Genomic DNA, 15695 nt, shown 5'->3' with positions numbered 1-15695 from the left:
AGTGTTATTACCTTATTTTTCTCTTGCCTTGCTATAATTCTATTTTAATAATTACTCTATTCACACTCTATTTTTCCTTTATAATATTATATATCTATTCTTTAAATTATTGGTGTATAACATTATAAAATAATAGAAAATAATATATTCTATTCAAATATTATATAGATTAAAAAAATACAATACAATATCATATCCAAATATTATATAGATAAAAAAAATGCAATACAATATGACATGATACATTTAAATACTATAGTTAACTTGAACAACCACCCAAACAAACTGTTAAAATGTAGTGTGTTCAACTCATTACTTTTGAGTTGTTTTGACTCAAAACAATTTATAGATATTTGCTGAAACGCCAACATAGTGAAGGAGGGAGCCATACTTTTTGGCATTTCTACTGAGATGGTGAAAGTTATTCAACAAAGTGTTAGGGGTCTGAAATCATGGTGGAAATTCAGCTCCACTAGTTATGTTAGGGTTTCCTCATACTCTACTGAACCTGAAACCCTAGCCTCCTTATTTATTCCTAAAAAAGATAAAGGTTCGGATACCACCCCAGCCTCGTCTCCAAAGGATACTCTGTACCACAAGCTACTGTATTCGACAAGCTCTAGTGCTTCGGTCATACCAGTACTGGACCAGTGGGTTAGTGAAGAAAAGCCTCTTAAGCATGAAGATCTCCAGATTATCGCCAAACAGCTTAGAGCTTACCGCCGCTTCAATCATGCCCTTCAGGTCTTTTTTATTAATCTTTGTTTTTACTTAAGATAATGCCACGGATTAATTTGTAAATTCATACTCCCTTTGTTCCAATTTGTTTGGCATAGTTTGACTGCAAGAAGTTTTAAGAAACAAATGAAGATTTTATAAAATTTGTGCTCTTGAACATGCGTGATATTTGTGTGATTATAAAAGCTTTTTCATTAATGAAATATAGAAATGGGTCATTTGTATTGGAGTGGACGAATAAGGAAATATTGTCAAACAAAGTCTGGAATACTTGATATATGTTTTTCCGGGGGACGGGGGGTCTTTGAATTTGGTCTGTTGTTCTGGTTCATCTTATAAAATTCATTGAAGGAACTTGTTGATAGGAAAAAGACTGAATAATCTCATTCTTTTGATAAAAAGGTCATTGTATTAAAAGCTGAGGTATATACAAGTGAAGAAAACACCAAAAGGGAATCTCTTTCACATTGTATAGGCATAGTGCAATGTTCTGGTTAACCTGCCTCTTTGTTGGACTGCAATATCTATCGATTAGCTTCAATCGCCAGTATTCAAGAATTCATCATAGTTTGACTATCTTCATGTTGGTTGTCAACCTTTATCCTTTTTATACGAAGCTTAAGACTAAAGCTATGTTCTGTGGATCTTACCTAGGTGGAATTTTATTGGACTGCGGTAATTTGCTTTATTGTTAATTTGTTGAGGCAACTCCGTTTGGACATTAAATTGGTGTGATTGTTTGTAGCTATGACTATAGGGATTTAAAGACTTCTCTTTGATTACCTTTTCTTTAGGAGGATGCATAAAGTAGTAAGACTCCTTTTAATCCTTCTCGCCGGGGAAAGCAATTGATTACCTTTTCTTTAGGAGGATGCTTAAATTGGATGTGTTGCTTTCATATGCCATTTGCTAGTGAATTTGTCGTGGTGATGATATTAAGACTAACGCCTAAGAGTAGAGTGTTCTATCTCTAGAAGCACTTCAGCTGAAGAACTATCTATCAATCTGCAAGCAACTATGTTAGCCGAAGAACTACCTATCAATCTTCAAGCAACTATGCATCAGTCTAAAATCAGTTGGAACCAGCTACATAAATCCTCAATGTCCATCCATTGTATTCTGGTTCATTAGTCGAATGCTTAAAATTTGCATTTTTGGTGAATTAAAGGTTATCTAGATTTCACTCTTATTCCTATTTAGTTAACTAGTTTAATTCCAACAGTTGGTATCACCTAAATTATCATTTGCTTATACTGTATTTTAAGCAATTCGATACTAATATGTTCTTGACATGAATAAAAAATGATTCCCCAGTCTCTGTAGTTATTTGTCTTAGAATTGGATCCAAGCAGGTCTACTAGTTTCACGAATTTTATGGTGCTGACCCAAGAGTACGAAAAACAGTTGACTTGTGCTAAGTGAAATGAAAAAGAAAACCTCTACTTTTAAAGTTATTGCGGGTTTCCGTGTGAATTTTCATGTTTTCTGTCCATATTATTATATCTTTCCAGACATGCTGCCTTCAATAGAAAAAGTCTTTCTATCAATATGTCTGATCATCTTATAGGTGTTAAATTATAGTTGCAAGTTCTTTTGAAACAAAACATAGAAATGTGTGTTATCCAGGATGCCACTTGAGAATTCATGAGTATGCCTTAACCCAAATACTGTACTTATTAAACATGTCATATATGAAAGAACGTATCTTGGTTTTGGTAAATTCTTAATGGCACATTTGTGTTGAGACATTTTTTAGGTCATGGGCATACAGCATGTGAAGCCTCGATAAGACTACCACATACGGCATATCGACATGCCATAAAAATAAAAAGGGGAAAGATGTGTGCATAAGTTTGTTAGTAAAATGTGTTACTATAAAAAATTTAACGTTATATGCTACTTCTTATGGGAAATAAAGTGCTGGGACTTTGACATCAATACGGTCTCAACCTGTCAACTTAGACATGTATAGTATTCTCTACATCTAAGCGGATTTTATTTTAAAGAATGTATGGCATCTCTATTATGGCATCTCTATTTCTTACATATATTTGCCGATAGGTTAAGTTATATCTGCATGGGTTTTCTTTCTGATACTCATACAAGGACCATATGAAGATTTTGTCAGCATTCAAAATGATACTTATAAACATCTATATACACAATAAATAGTCTTTTTTATATCGAGACACACAAAGTCATGCATAACGATGTACTGTTAGCATTAGAATACGTATATCTATCCATTAATCCGTATAGAATGATCTGTGCTATTTTCATAAATAATATGCATCCTAAAAATTATTATTGCTATTAAAAATATACATTGTGAATGTTTTCTTTGTTCGAACAAATACAAATACATTTACATCAATTCGAAATTTAAGAGTGATGAGCTTTTGCAGAGTTGCTGTACTTGTCTGATTGTGAACTTTTAAGTATTCTTAGAGTCAGTCCTAAAAGAGTCCTCTCTGTTCCTGCCTTTCCTCTGTATTCTTCTTAAAATGAAAAAGAGCATTTGATTCGATTAGTCAACCAGCTCTGGAAGGCGGATTTAAAACTATACATGAATTAAACTATTATCCTCCATACAACTTGTCTTTTTTTCCTTTCTGATTATTGATGAACTCCTCTGTACAACTTGACTTTGTAACGGATACCTCGTAAACTAGCATATTCAATCCTTGTATAAATATTTCAACTGAATCAGTTTAATGTTGATATAACTAGAGAAATCCCTAATTCACCCACATCAAGTCTGTATTAATCAGCCCTATTTTTGTTTAAACCACCAGCCGTTTGGCGAACCAAGGAAAAAAAAAGACCAGGTTGCATATTTTACTTTGTTTTTTTTTTCTAACTTGTGTATAGGTTCAAATACCAAATAGCTCTAGTGGATGCTTGATTTCTGCTTTTTATACCATTGCAGATTTATGAGTGGATTAACAAGTCCAAGCATTTTGATATATTGTCTGGAGATGTTGCAGTCCAACTGGATTTGGTATCAAAATCCCATGGTGTGAAAGCCGCAGAGAAGTATTTCGCTAGCATTCCAGATAATTTAAGAACCTACCGGGTATATGGCGCTCTCTTGAACGTCTATGCTGATGCAAAATGCTTAAAAAAAGCAGAAGATACCATGCAAAAGCTGAAGGAATTGGGCTATGCTGGCACAGTGGCGTACAATGTTCTGATGACCCTTTATGCTAAAATGGGAGATCTTGACAAGCTAAACTCACTTATGCTAGAGATGGAAGACAAGGGAATTGTTGGTAACGTGATTACCTACAATATCCTCTTAAATGCATATGCATCTGTTCCAGATGTTGAGGAGATGGAGAAGCTTCTGATGAAAATGGAAGCTGATCCACTGCTGATTGATTGGAGTCCTTATACAGTTGCTGCCAAGGGATACCTGAAAGCTGGTGATATAGAAAAGGCTTCCGCGGCATTGAAGAAATGCGAGCACCTAATCAGGGGGAAAAGGGCAACGCTTGCTGTTGACATACTCCTTACTCTCTATGCTAGTATGGGAAAGAAAGATGATTTGTATCGTGTATGGGATAAATACAAGAGAAGAGCTAAGTATAACAATTCAAGCTATCATTGTATGATAAGTGGATTAGAAAAGTTAGGTGATCTTGATGGCGCAGAGAAGATATTTGCCGAGTGGGAAGCAAACAGGGTACACTTTGACATGAAAATTCCAAATTTGCTCATAACTGCTTACTGCAAAAAGGGTCATATGGAAAAGGCTATATCAATCATAGATGAACTCTTGGAGAGTGGGAAGCAGCCTAATGGGAGCACATGGAATCGTCTAGCACTCGGTTATTGTGTACAGAATGAGATGGAGAAGGCAGTCGAGACGATGAAGAAAGCAATCTTGGCTAGTCGGCCAGGGTGGAAACCGCACTTTCATAGTTTAGCTTCCTGTGTGAAGTACTTGCAATCAAAAGGAGATACTCAAAGAGAAGGAGAGCTTAAAGATTTACTTAGGGTGCGAGGTCTCTTCCCAGAGGAAGTTGAGAGGGGTCTGAAAAAGTATATTGAAATTGGAAATCGTATGTCTGAGGCACTTGATGAAACAAACCTTGAGGAGGCTTGCTTACAATAGTAGGAAAATCTCTACTTTGCTGGATAGTGGATTATTTAATTCTCTTAATTTTTTTTTTTTCGTGGTTAAATCGCTAATAAAACTTTTTTTAATTAAATTTTTCTATAGCTGCATCTAACTGGATGAAACGTTTATGGGGGTGGATGCATGATATTTGTGGCTCTGTTGTATACTTGCAGGCTTGCAGCTAAGTACATGTGTGTCTGTTCTTGACTGGGTTCCTCCAACTTTAAGATTAGCCCAGAATTGACGGCCTGGCTACGGTTTATCTAGACTCAACTAACCTTTTAAATCCCAAATATACGAACGGAAAAATAAGTGAAAATATCATTGGCTAGCCCGTTTTTGGACCGGTAATCAAAAAATAGTAATCATTTTCAGAGTCATTGAAAATAAGCCACTATTTTATATGGAGATAAAATTTGAACAAAAATATCCTAGCTGAAACATCAGAAAGTTCCGGGATAATATACTGGATTATGGAGCTCCTGTGTATAAACTTTCAGCATATTATGTTGGAACTCCAGCACATTATGAAATTTTAACATTATGTTGGAATCTCATATGTAAAACATTTGAACTCCAACATATTATGTTGGAATTTTTCCGGATTTTTAAAGGTGTTTTTGTTCAAATTTTGTACCTTACCCCCCTCCAAAACTTGGCACGCATTATTGGTTACATTCTTGAACTATCTATGGTCTTAATTACCCATCTATACTTGGTTATTCGATAGTTGTTACTCCCTTGGACGATCTCATCCCAGGAAAGTGGCATGCACTCGCCTGCCACGTGGATTTTTCTGTCTATGTGGTATTTTTTTAAAAAATAAAATATATTTTTACCTTTTTAAGTATGTTACCTTTTTAGATAATTTTTTTCGAATAAAATTTATAATAAAACTTGGATAGAACTACATTATTTAGGCTAAATTTTTTTATTTGGCTAAAAATAATAAAATTTTAGTTATTCTTTTTTGAATTTGACCTGAAAATAAAGATTTATACAATTTAAATAAATAGTCAAGGCATCTAAAAATTTATAATTAAAAAAAACATAGTTTGAAATTAATTATTTTGGCTATAATTTTTATATAGCTCTAAATTATGGTGCTCTAAAAATATTTTTTTTTTACAGATTTTACCTGAAAAAGTAAAAATACACAATTAAAATAAATAGTCATTATATCAAAAGAAGAAATAAAAAGAGTGTACAATTGCAAGTTCATTATTTTGGCTATACTTTTTTTATTTAGTAAAAAATAATGGAGCTATGGCCAATTTGCTTTTATTGGTTTGACTCGAAAATAAAAATACACAATTAAAATAAATAGATATTATATATAAAGAAAAAAAAAACAGGAAATATACACAAATGGTACTCCATTATTTTTGCTAAAAGTTTTTTATTTGGCTAAAATGATGGAGTTCCTACCAAATATTTTACAAATTCGGCCAAAAATAAAAAAAGAAATATGCAGTTGGAATAAATAGACATTATATCTTAGAAGAAATTAAAAATAATAAAAGTTAGAGTAAAGTTCACATTGTATGTTAAGATGAAGCAAGAAGAAATACATAGTTGTAACAAATAAATCATTATATATGACTATATGACAATTAAAAGTTTAAAAATAACCTATTTGGAAGCTGATTTTTTAATTTTTCTTCACTCCACTCGCTTAAAAGAGAGTGCACCCATACTCTTTGCCACATCAGTGTCCAGGAGGCAATGGCTCTCAAAAGGTCAAGTTGAGGGGGGTAATTAAGGCCACGAATAGTTTAGGGCTGTAACTAATAATTTGTGCCAAGTTTAGAGTTTTTTTAAGTATTCTGTCAATTTTGATTATTTTTTAAACTAGAACTATTTTTAAATTACCAGTGCTAAATCAGTCTTTTTCTCAAAGCTCCCCTTTCCATTTCTTTTATAAGTTGTATCTTTTTTCTGGTAATACAAGTTGTACTTATTATTATTATTAGATTAGATTAGATGAGAAGTGACAGAAAAAAAAAAGCGAATGATAATTGGACTCATTAATTTTATGAAATTTAAATTAAGATTCTGCTGAGATATAATTCTTTATATTATCTTTTCGGTGCCTTCTTTTTTCTGTTTAGTTATGACTCATGATATATGGGGTAGCCGAAGATTTTTAGGGGTCAATCCACAAAGCTATAAAGAAGGAATGTATCGTAAGAGCAATCATTTTTCCTTTTGAATTGGTATTGGAAAATGAAATATAAAGAGAATATGATATTTGTCGACATTATAAGGTACAATACATATATATTTTATTTTGCTGGGAATAACATATATCTTCAACTTGTGCAAGTAGATTTGACTCCAAATTCTACATGACAAAATGCAATATAGGTTCTAAATAATAACAATATCCTATTAAAACTACATGTGTCTTGAATTCAGCACCCTTTCTCTAGCTGTATTTTGTGATTTGTTTGGCGACCTAGACAATCCAATCAAAAGTTCGAGTGACGTCCGACCAATCAAGTACCAAGAAAGCAAAAGAGAAAAAGTATTATCCACATAATACTTTTGTTCTTTTCCTTGAAATTAATAGGAAATGGCATTGATGATGCATCTATACACTGTCTAGCTAAGTTATTTCTAAACCAGCCTAATGAAATTCATTAAAAAATTCCATATTTTCTTATATTATTTTCTACAAAAATATCACACATATTTTCTCAAACATTATTCTATCTGTTTCCCAATTTCGAAGAAGAATTAACCCCAAAAGTTATTCATCTAATCTTTTAAATTAAAAATAGCTGACGAATATATAATATTTATATAATTCATGTCTAATACATATGCAATTGTGTATAATCGATATATAATATATATATATATATATATATATTGGCTAGAAAAAATAAACATTAAATTTGGCCGGTTATTTATGTAACAATCTCCTGAAAGCGTGTGAAGTTTGTTCCTTTTTTAAAATTGTCTCAAGCTTTTAATGGTTATTTGAACAAGTGTGAACTGTTTTTTTTAAATGGAGTTACTTCATGCACCACGCCTATTTCATGTTCACCACAATTTTGGACATATGAAAAAGTAGGGGTAGTAGTGGAGAGAGATTATTCCATCTAGGGATGTACAAAGAAAATCGATAAATCACACCAAATCGATAATTCGAGCCAAAAAAAAAAAACGGATGTGGTTTGGTATTGAAAAATAAAACCCGACCATAATTGGTTTGGTTTGATTTTAACTAAAAAAAGTCAAACCGAAACCAAACCAACCCGATAGTATATTTATATAATTTTTAAAAATATTTATACATATAAATATTTCTTAAACTTTTTCACAATTTTATCTTTTAACGTATTATTTCAAGTTTAGACTTGACATTCTTTAATGGTAAATAATTTTTATAATCCATAAATGTAGTAACTCAAACAAAGTTCAAATCAATACCAATGCTAACAAAAGAAATTCAATTCAATACTATGAATGACGATAGTGCTGGATAATTATTTTAATTTTATATTGGTTTATAATGAAAATGCATAACTTAGTTTATCTTTTTCTTTAGTGCTTAGTTATGTAATTAATATTAGTACTTATTAGTTATACTTATTTTAGCATGACCTATATAGTATTTTTAGATTATGTTAATTTGGTTTATAAATTAAAAACCCGACACCATTGGTTTGATTTGATAATTGAAAAATCCGAACTAACCTGACTTATGTACACCCCGTGCAAGAATGTGAAAGCTCAGTAGGAGGGTGAAGTGTAACAATTCATTACATGAACATCCTTAGAATACCAAAGGAAAGATTACCAAAAAAATAAAATGCTTTCATTGCTTGCTTAATGTATGTATGGCCCCAATATTTTAAACAAGGACATATTGGGCATTTAGCAAATTATTAAAAATAAAACAAACAAACAAAACAAAACAAAACAAAAAAAGTGGGGGATGGAAACAAAAGGGCCGAAGCCCATTAGAAAGTAACCTACCAAGGTTTGAAAAGGGTTTAGAAAGAAAAGAAGCTTTAGGCTTACGGAGAAAACGAGAAACAAAAGGAAAAAACCAAAACCACATAAAGAAAGAAAGAGAAAAAGAAGAAGAAGAAAGCTTTGGACAAAGGCTTTAAGAATAACTGGGAGTTGAAATTAAAAGTATTAATTAAAATTCTTCTTCGACACAAGAAGTTAACCTTCTTCTTCTCATCTGTTGAATTATTTCACTGCATCTATGCAGTTTCATGTAGTACAAAAGAATTCAATATCAGCTTTCTTATATATATATATATATATATATATATATATATATATATATATATATATATATATATATATATATATTTACTATGGGACAGTAAGGCTATAAAGGTTTAGTTTAAGCATTGATAGGTCTAATTTTAGAGAAATAAATTATACTAAATAGTTTGAAATTGATAGAATTATAGACTGGTTCTATGATTAAATATAAATTCACAAATTAAGACTCAAACATGAACCCCGATGGTTGGATATTTTTATTTAGTTTAAACTAAAAAATTGATACCAGATTGATATGATGTGATATTAGATTGATCGGAGGAAGTTGTACGGACCGCTCGAGGTGACGAGTTTGGTATTTGACACGAGTACTATGAGTAGTAATCTTACCGCAATTTATGTTTTCATAACCTGTATGGTTTATACATTATTTTGAAAATAAATGTGTTACTGAATGTTTGAAATTTGCATGTGGGACAAGTCCTTTACTTGATATGGTACTGAACAGGTTACTTGAGATGTTTACAATTATTTAAAATGTTCTCATTTTTACTAGACATATTTTAGTATTATTTGAGATATGATTATTTTCATCGAAATTAGATTACATGATTTGATAAGAATTGAAATGCCATGTACTATTTTGAAAATGCTTCCATGTGAATATTTACTGTTTATAAAGAAAAGTATAAATGGGAGGAGACTTTGAAGGATCCCGTAGCTAACGACGGGTTCGTTAGACATGGTGCACCTTGTATTTACCGATTACCGAGTACAGTTATAGCTCTCGCTAGTGGGAAGGTAGAACTAGCATACAATTACAGTTTTCCCTCGAGTAGAGACCTATAGTTATATTTGACTCCTTTTACGAAGGGGTGCACACAGTGATACAGATTACATGATCCTTCCTTGGAAACCTCCCAAATATAAAGATTTACTATGAGACAGTGTTTACCGAGTTTATTACAGAATTGCTAATTGATTTTTATTTATATGAAATACATGATGAAACAGATTATTGTTTATTATTTCTGAAAGGGCATTTTTATTATATTTTCGGGTTAATAGGCATATTTTCTGACTTGTCCCTAATTAAAAATGGTTGTGGTTAAGTGTTATTACTCATTGAGCTAGCGACTCACTCCCCGCTATTTTTTTTTACAGAGACACTAGATGACGCGAGCGAGGATTTCGTTAATTAGAGTACACGAGTTGCTAGTTCCTGGTGATCCCCGCACTTGTTCGTGTGGGCGAAGAGTTTATTCATTATTTTTGTCTTTTTTTTGAACACTTAGAGTCGCTCCATAGTCATTCTTATTGGTGTCATGATGATTCATTCTTTATATTGGACTAGTTACTAGTATTGCACTTTCTCTCCATATTTTGAGATGGGTTTAGTATTATTATGTTGGTAATGGTAATGTTGGTGAAAATTTATTTTGGTTAGTTGATGAAGATTGTGACTTATTTGGGTGAATATTGGTTGGTTATTAATTGTTTATCAAACAAGAAAACTCTTGGATAGTCTTAAAATAGGGGAAACTCTGTCCGATTTTTTGTAAATTACCGATGAGGTTTACTTGGGGGCACTTGCTCCCAAATGTCGGTCATGATCTTTAATTAGGTCGTGACAAAGTTGGTATCAGAGGCAGGTTATTCTTGTGACTAATGGAGTACACGTCAGTAGTAGAATCTCAATTATGGTTATGTAGACGGCCATTCCCATAATCATGATTCTGCGAGAGCGTGATAGGATGTTTCTATCTTTCTTTCTTGTTTTTCCTTACGTGTGTGACGATTAGGGTCAACTAATTGAATCTTTCATTGTTTATCTTATTACCATAAGACTCGATCTTGATCACTCGATTATATGAATAGATGAGAGGTTCGGGGGCATCAAATGTGGCCTTGGCAGATAACCGTCAAGGGGAAGAGGTAGAGCTTCCTTAAAAGGCCGATGAAAGGGTTCTTAAGCCACCATGAGAGGATTTCTTACCACCACGAGATGCTTGATAGGATCCTATCCTGAAATAAGTACTATCCCACCAATATAGCCATATGGAAGTGTTACCATTGAGGTACTTACCTCTTCTTGATGGGTATAATGGATGGACAGGGAAGAATGGGCAACAAATGGGCTCCTAAAGGCCTCAAGCACCTACATTAACTAAGATGGTCGAAAACAGAGATATATCCTTAATAAAGTTCCTAAAAATTGAAACCACCATGTTTAACGTTTCTGATTGTTCGGAGGATCCTCAGAGGTTCTTGATGAAATACTTGCATTACGAGTTCTAGGATGCTCTAATAAGAGACTCATGGAGCTAGAAACTTACAGCCTGGGGATCATGGTCAATAAATATATGGTATGATATCGTACTGTTAGGAACATAAATAGGTGCAACACAATTGATTTGGAACAAGTCTCTAAACTATTCATGAATTGCTTCCTTCCCGGAAGCCAAAAGTGTGAATCTACTAGGTAAGAAATTGGTTAACATACTAGGATACCGATATATGAAACTAGACTTTCCCAGGTAGCTAGATACACATTATCTCAACCTTAAGGAATTATCTAAGGGGTGCTTAACCTTTTAAATAAGATAGTAACCTCGTATACAAAAAGTATGGCCTATTCTATGATAGCTAGCTTGCTAAAGATATTGAAAATATAGATATGATAGGCATGCAACAAAGTTTAACGGAGGAAGTACAAGACTGAAAATTCTGTCGATGAGTATTTTAGTACGAGTCAAACAACTGAAAACATAGACGGTGAGATTTTGAATGATCTTTCGGGATTGTTAATCATGTGGGAGAATCTGAGTTAACCGAATATGTTTAATAAGCTTGTCAAATTCAAGTTGAACATAAAGATATCCTAGTCAATTTGATATTACTTAATATGGTCTACTTTGGAATAGATCGATTATATCTTCTTTCCATGCCACTCTCGATTTTCATGTAAAGGAAGTTGAGTTTGGGTTACTGAATTAACCTAGTTTTATCCTAAAATGTAAACAAGCTCCAAAGATAAATAAGGTTATATCATGTATCAAAGCTCAACATTACTAAAAAATAATTGTTGGGGTCTCTTGGCTATGATAAGAGACATAAGGGATAAGACACCTAGCTTGAAAAAGCTACCAATAGCTAGAGAATTATTTAATGTATTTTTTGAGAATTTATCAGGATTATCTCAGTAGAAGAAATAGACTTTGGCATCGATTTGATACCTAACATAACCTATATCGAAACTCCCCATATGGCATGACACCAACAGAGTTAGAAAGAGCTAAATGAACAGTTGCAAGACCTAATAGACAATAATTTTATTAGATTGAGTATAACTTCATAGGGTGCACCATTAGTACTATTTGTGAAAGAGGAAGATGGGTCATTAAGGGTGTGCATCGACTAAAAGCAATTGAAAAGGTAACGATGCGCTATAAGTACCTATTGCCTCATATAAATGATCCGCTTAATGAATTTCTTAGTATTAGAGAATAATATATTCCTAGGGCAGCATTCCAAACTCGGTATGGTATTATATTAGTTCCTTATGATATCTTTTGGACTTACAAATACTCCAGCTGCATTGTTGGACTTAATGAATAGGGCGTTCATGATGTTTTTGGGAAGGTTTCTCATAGTATTTATTGATGATGTTACCTCGTAACCAGGAAGAACACGAGGATTACGTGAAACTATATTATAGACGCTGCAAGAAAATTTGACTTATGCCAAGTTCTCCGAGTGTGAGATTTGGCTAGACTGTGTGGTATTCCTCGGTAATATTGTATCTGAAAAATAAGATTATGGTAGATCCTAAAAAGATAGAACCAGTTCAAAAAAGTAGTCAAAGCCCCCTACTCCTTCATAAATCGCAGCTTCTCGGGCTTTGCAAACTACATCAGGTAGTTTCTATAGAAATATTTTGAATAGCAGCGCCGCTAATCAAGTTAACTTAGAAAAATGTAAAGTTCCAGCAGACGAAGTAATATGTGATTAACTTTCAGAAACAAAAAATAAAAAAATATGTTTGGCAACCTGTATTAGCCTTACCATTATGTTCTAGAGGATTCATAGTGTTATGTAATACTTCCAATGTCGAATTAGGATATATTCTCATGTAGAATGATCGTGTTATAGCTTATGCTTCAACACAACTATAGAAATATTTGCAGAACTATCCCACTTATAGTTTGGAGATGGCTATAATTGTATTTGCTCTGAGGGTCTGGAGACACTATTTGTGCGAGATTTATATAGACTACAAGAGTCTGAAGTACATTTTTCAGCAGAGATATCTAGACCTTCAACAACATAGATGGATAAAACTATTTAATGACTATGATTGTACTACTCTATATCATTTTGGAAAGTCCGTTGTTGTGGCTATTGAAAAATAGGGTAGTTCGACGAATATACCTCCTATAAAGAGACTTTTGGTTAAGAATATGCACAAACTAAATGGTATAGGTGTCAGATTTAGTGTAAACAATTCCAGAGCCATTGTTGGCTTGTGTTCAAGTAAGGTCTTCATTAGTAAAGTACATAAAGGCCACTTAATATAAAGATGAGGTTCTAGCTAGTAAAATCAAGGATATAACTATTGACAGAAATTATATTCTCAACTAGGTAACTAGATATGTGTACTAGGTGTAGATGTGTTAAGATGAGTTATTCTTGAGGAGCTCACAACTCTAAATATGATGTACATTCAGAGCCTAGTAAGATATACCATCACTAGAAGAAAATTATATTTGTGGAAAAAGGAGGAAGATTAACTTAACCTTGTTTCTAACAGTTTAACTTGTTAGCATGTCAACCTTTATGACTCGCAGGTGCACTACAACAACTCGGGATTCCGAAGTAAAAATTGAATAGAATCAAAGTGAATTTTATAACAAAACTACCTCAAACAATTAGAAGTTATAATTATATGTGGTAATAAGGTAACTGAAAATTGACTTACATAGTAGGCACACTTTTGCCAGTTAAAACTTCTCACACTGAGGATAAATATACTCAAATATACATGAATGGAAAATTGTCAAACTATACGAGGTCTATCTATCATTTCTGATAGAAGATCACAATTTACTGCACGATTTTGAAAATCTTTCCAAGAAACATCGGTTACACGAGTAGATCTTAGTACTTTATTTTATCGGCAGACATGTGAGCATTCTAAATGTACCATATAGATCTTGAATGATATGTTGAGAACTTACATTTTGAGTTTGGAGGTAGCTTGTACGCTTACATATCTATAGCTGATTTTGCCTACAACGATAGCTTTCAGTCTAGTATTTAGGTGGCACCATATGGAGCCTTGTATAAGTGTATGATGTTGTTCTCCAGTCAGATAGTTTGAAGCCTATGAGACTAACTTTTTAGGACCCGACTTAGTACAAGAAGCTATTGACAAGGTCCAGTGATTAGATTGCTCACAACTCATAATAGACAAAAGTCTTATTCGGATAAGAGAAGAAGAGAGTTAGTGTTAACAATCGAGGATACAGTGTTCCTATGAGTCTCCCCTATGAAAGGTGTGATGCGGTATGGGAAAAGAGGCAAGTTGAGCCCTAGGTTTATAGGACCGTATGAGATACTAGACCGAGTGGGAGTTGTGGCTTATCGTTTGACATTTACTTCTGAGTTGTATTTTACTAATCCAGTGTTTCATGTCTGTATGCTAAAAATATATATATCGGACTTCTCTCAAGTTCTTGAAGCACCGACTATACCGCTTGATAAGAATTTATCTTACGAGAACGAACCGATGGCTATTGTTGATAGACAAGTAATAAAACTACTATCAAAAGAAATATTGTTCATGAAAATCTTATGGTGAAATCATACAGTTGAAAAAGCTACGTGGGAAGTGGAAGATGCTATGCAAGTCAAGTATCCTCACTTATTTCAGTCTACAGGTACGTACTAGAGTTAAATTAGGGGACCGAATTTCATAAGGTGGGGAGGATATAGGGGCCCAGCATTTTAAATAAGGACATATTAGACATTTAACAAATTATTAAAAATAAAACAAACAAATAAAACAAAACAAAACAAAAAAAGGATAGAAACAAAAGGGCCGAAACCCATTAGAAAGTAATCTACCAAGGTTTGAAAAGGGTATAGAAAGAAAAGAAGCTTTAGGCTTATGGAGAAAACGAGAAACAAAAGGAAAAAACCAAAACCACATAAAGAAAGAAAGAGAAAAAGAAGAAGAAGAAAGCTTTGGACAAAGGCTTTAAGAAGAACTGGGAGTTAAAATTAAAAGTATTAACGTTCTCCTTCGACTCAAGAGGTTAACCTTCTTCTTCTCATCTGATGAATTATTTCACTACATCTATGCGATTTTATATAGTACAAAAGAATTTAATATCAGCTTTCTTTATATATATATATATATATATATATATATATATATATAATTACTATGGATAGTAAGGCTATAAAAGTTTGTTTTAAGCACTGATAGGTATAATTTTAGAGGAATAAATTATAAGTACTAAATAGTTTGAAATTGATAGAATTATAGACTGGTTCTATGATTAAATATAAATTCACAAAT

General features: G+C 32.8%; 1 protein-coding gene across 1 annotated transcript; it reads left to right on the top strand.

The window, feature by feature from the left end:
• Positions 1 to 278: 278 nt before the first annotated feature.
• On the top strand, positions 279 to 5068 carry LOC107826153 (pentatricopeptide repeat-containing protein At2g20710, mitochondrial-like). Its single transcript, XM_016653105.2, has 2 exons — positions 279 to 744; positions 3668 to 5068. Exons 1-2 carry the CDS (start codon positions 412 to 414, stop codon positions 4853 to 4855), a joined length of 1521 nt encoding a protein of 506 aa, XP_016508591.1. The 5' UTR covers positions 279 to 411; the 3' UTR covers positions 4856 to 5068.
• The last annotated feature ends 10627 nt before the right edge of the window (positions 5069 to 15695 follow it).

Source organism: Nicotiana tabacum, chromosome 2 (assembly GCF_000715075.1).
Source record: "Nicotiana tabacum cultivar K326 chromosome 2, ASM71507v2, whole genome shotgun sequence".
NCBI lineage: Eukaryota > Viridiplantae > Streptophyta > Magnoliopsida > Solanales > Solanaceae > Nicotiana > Nicotiana tabacum.
The sequence above is the reverse complement of the archived record's forward strand: the minus strand, read 5'-3'. Positions and strand labels throughout refer to the sequence as shown.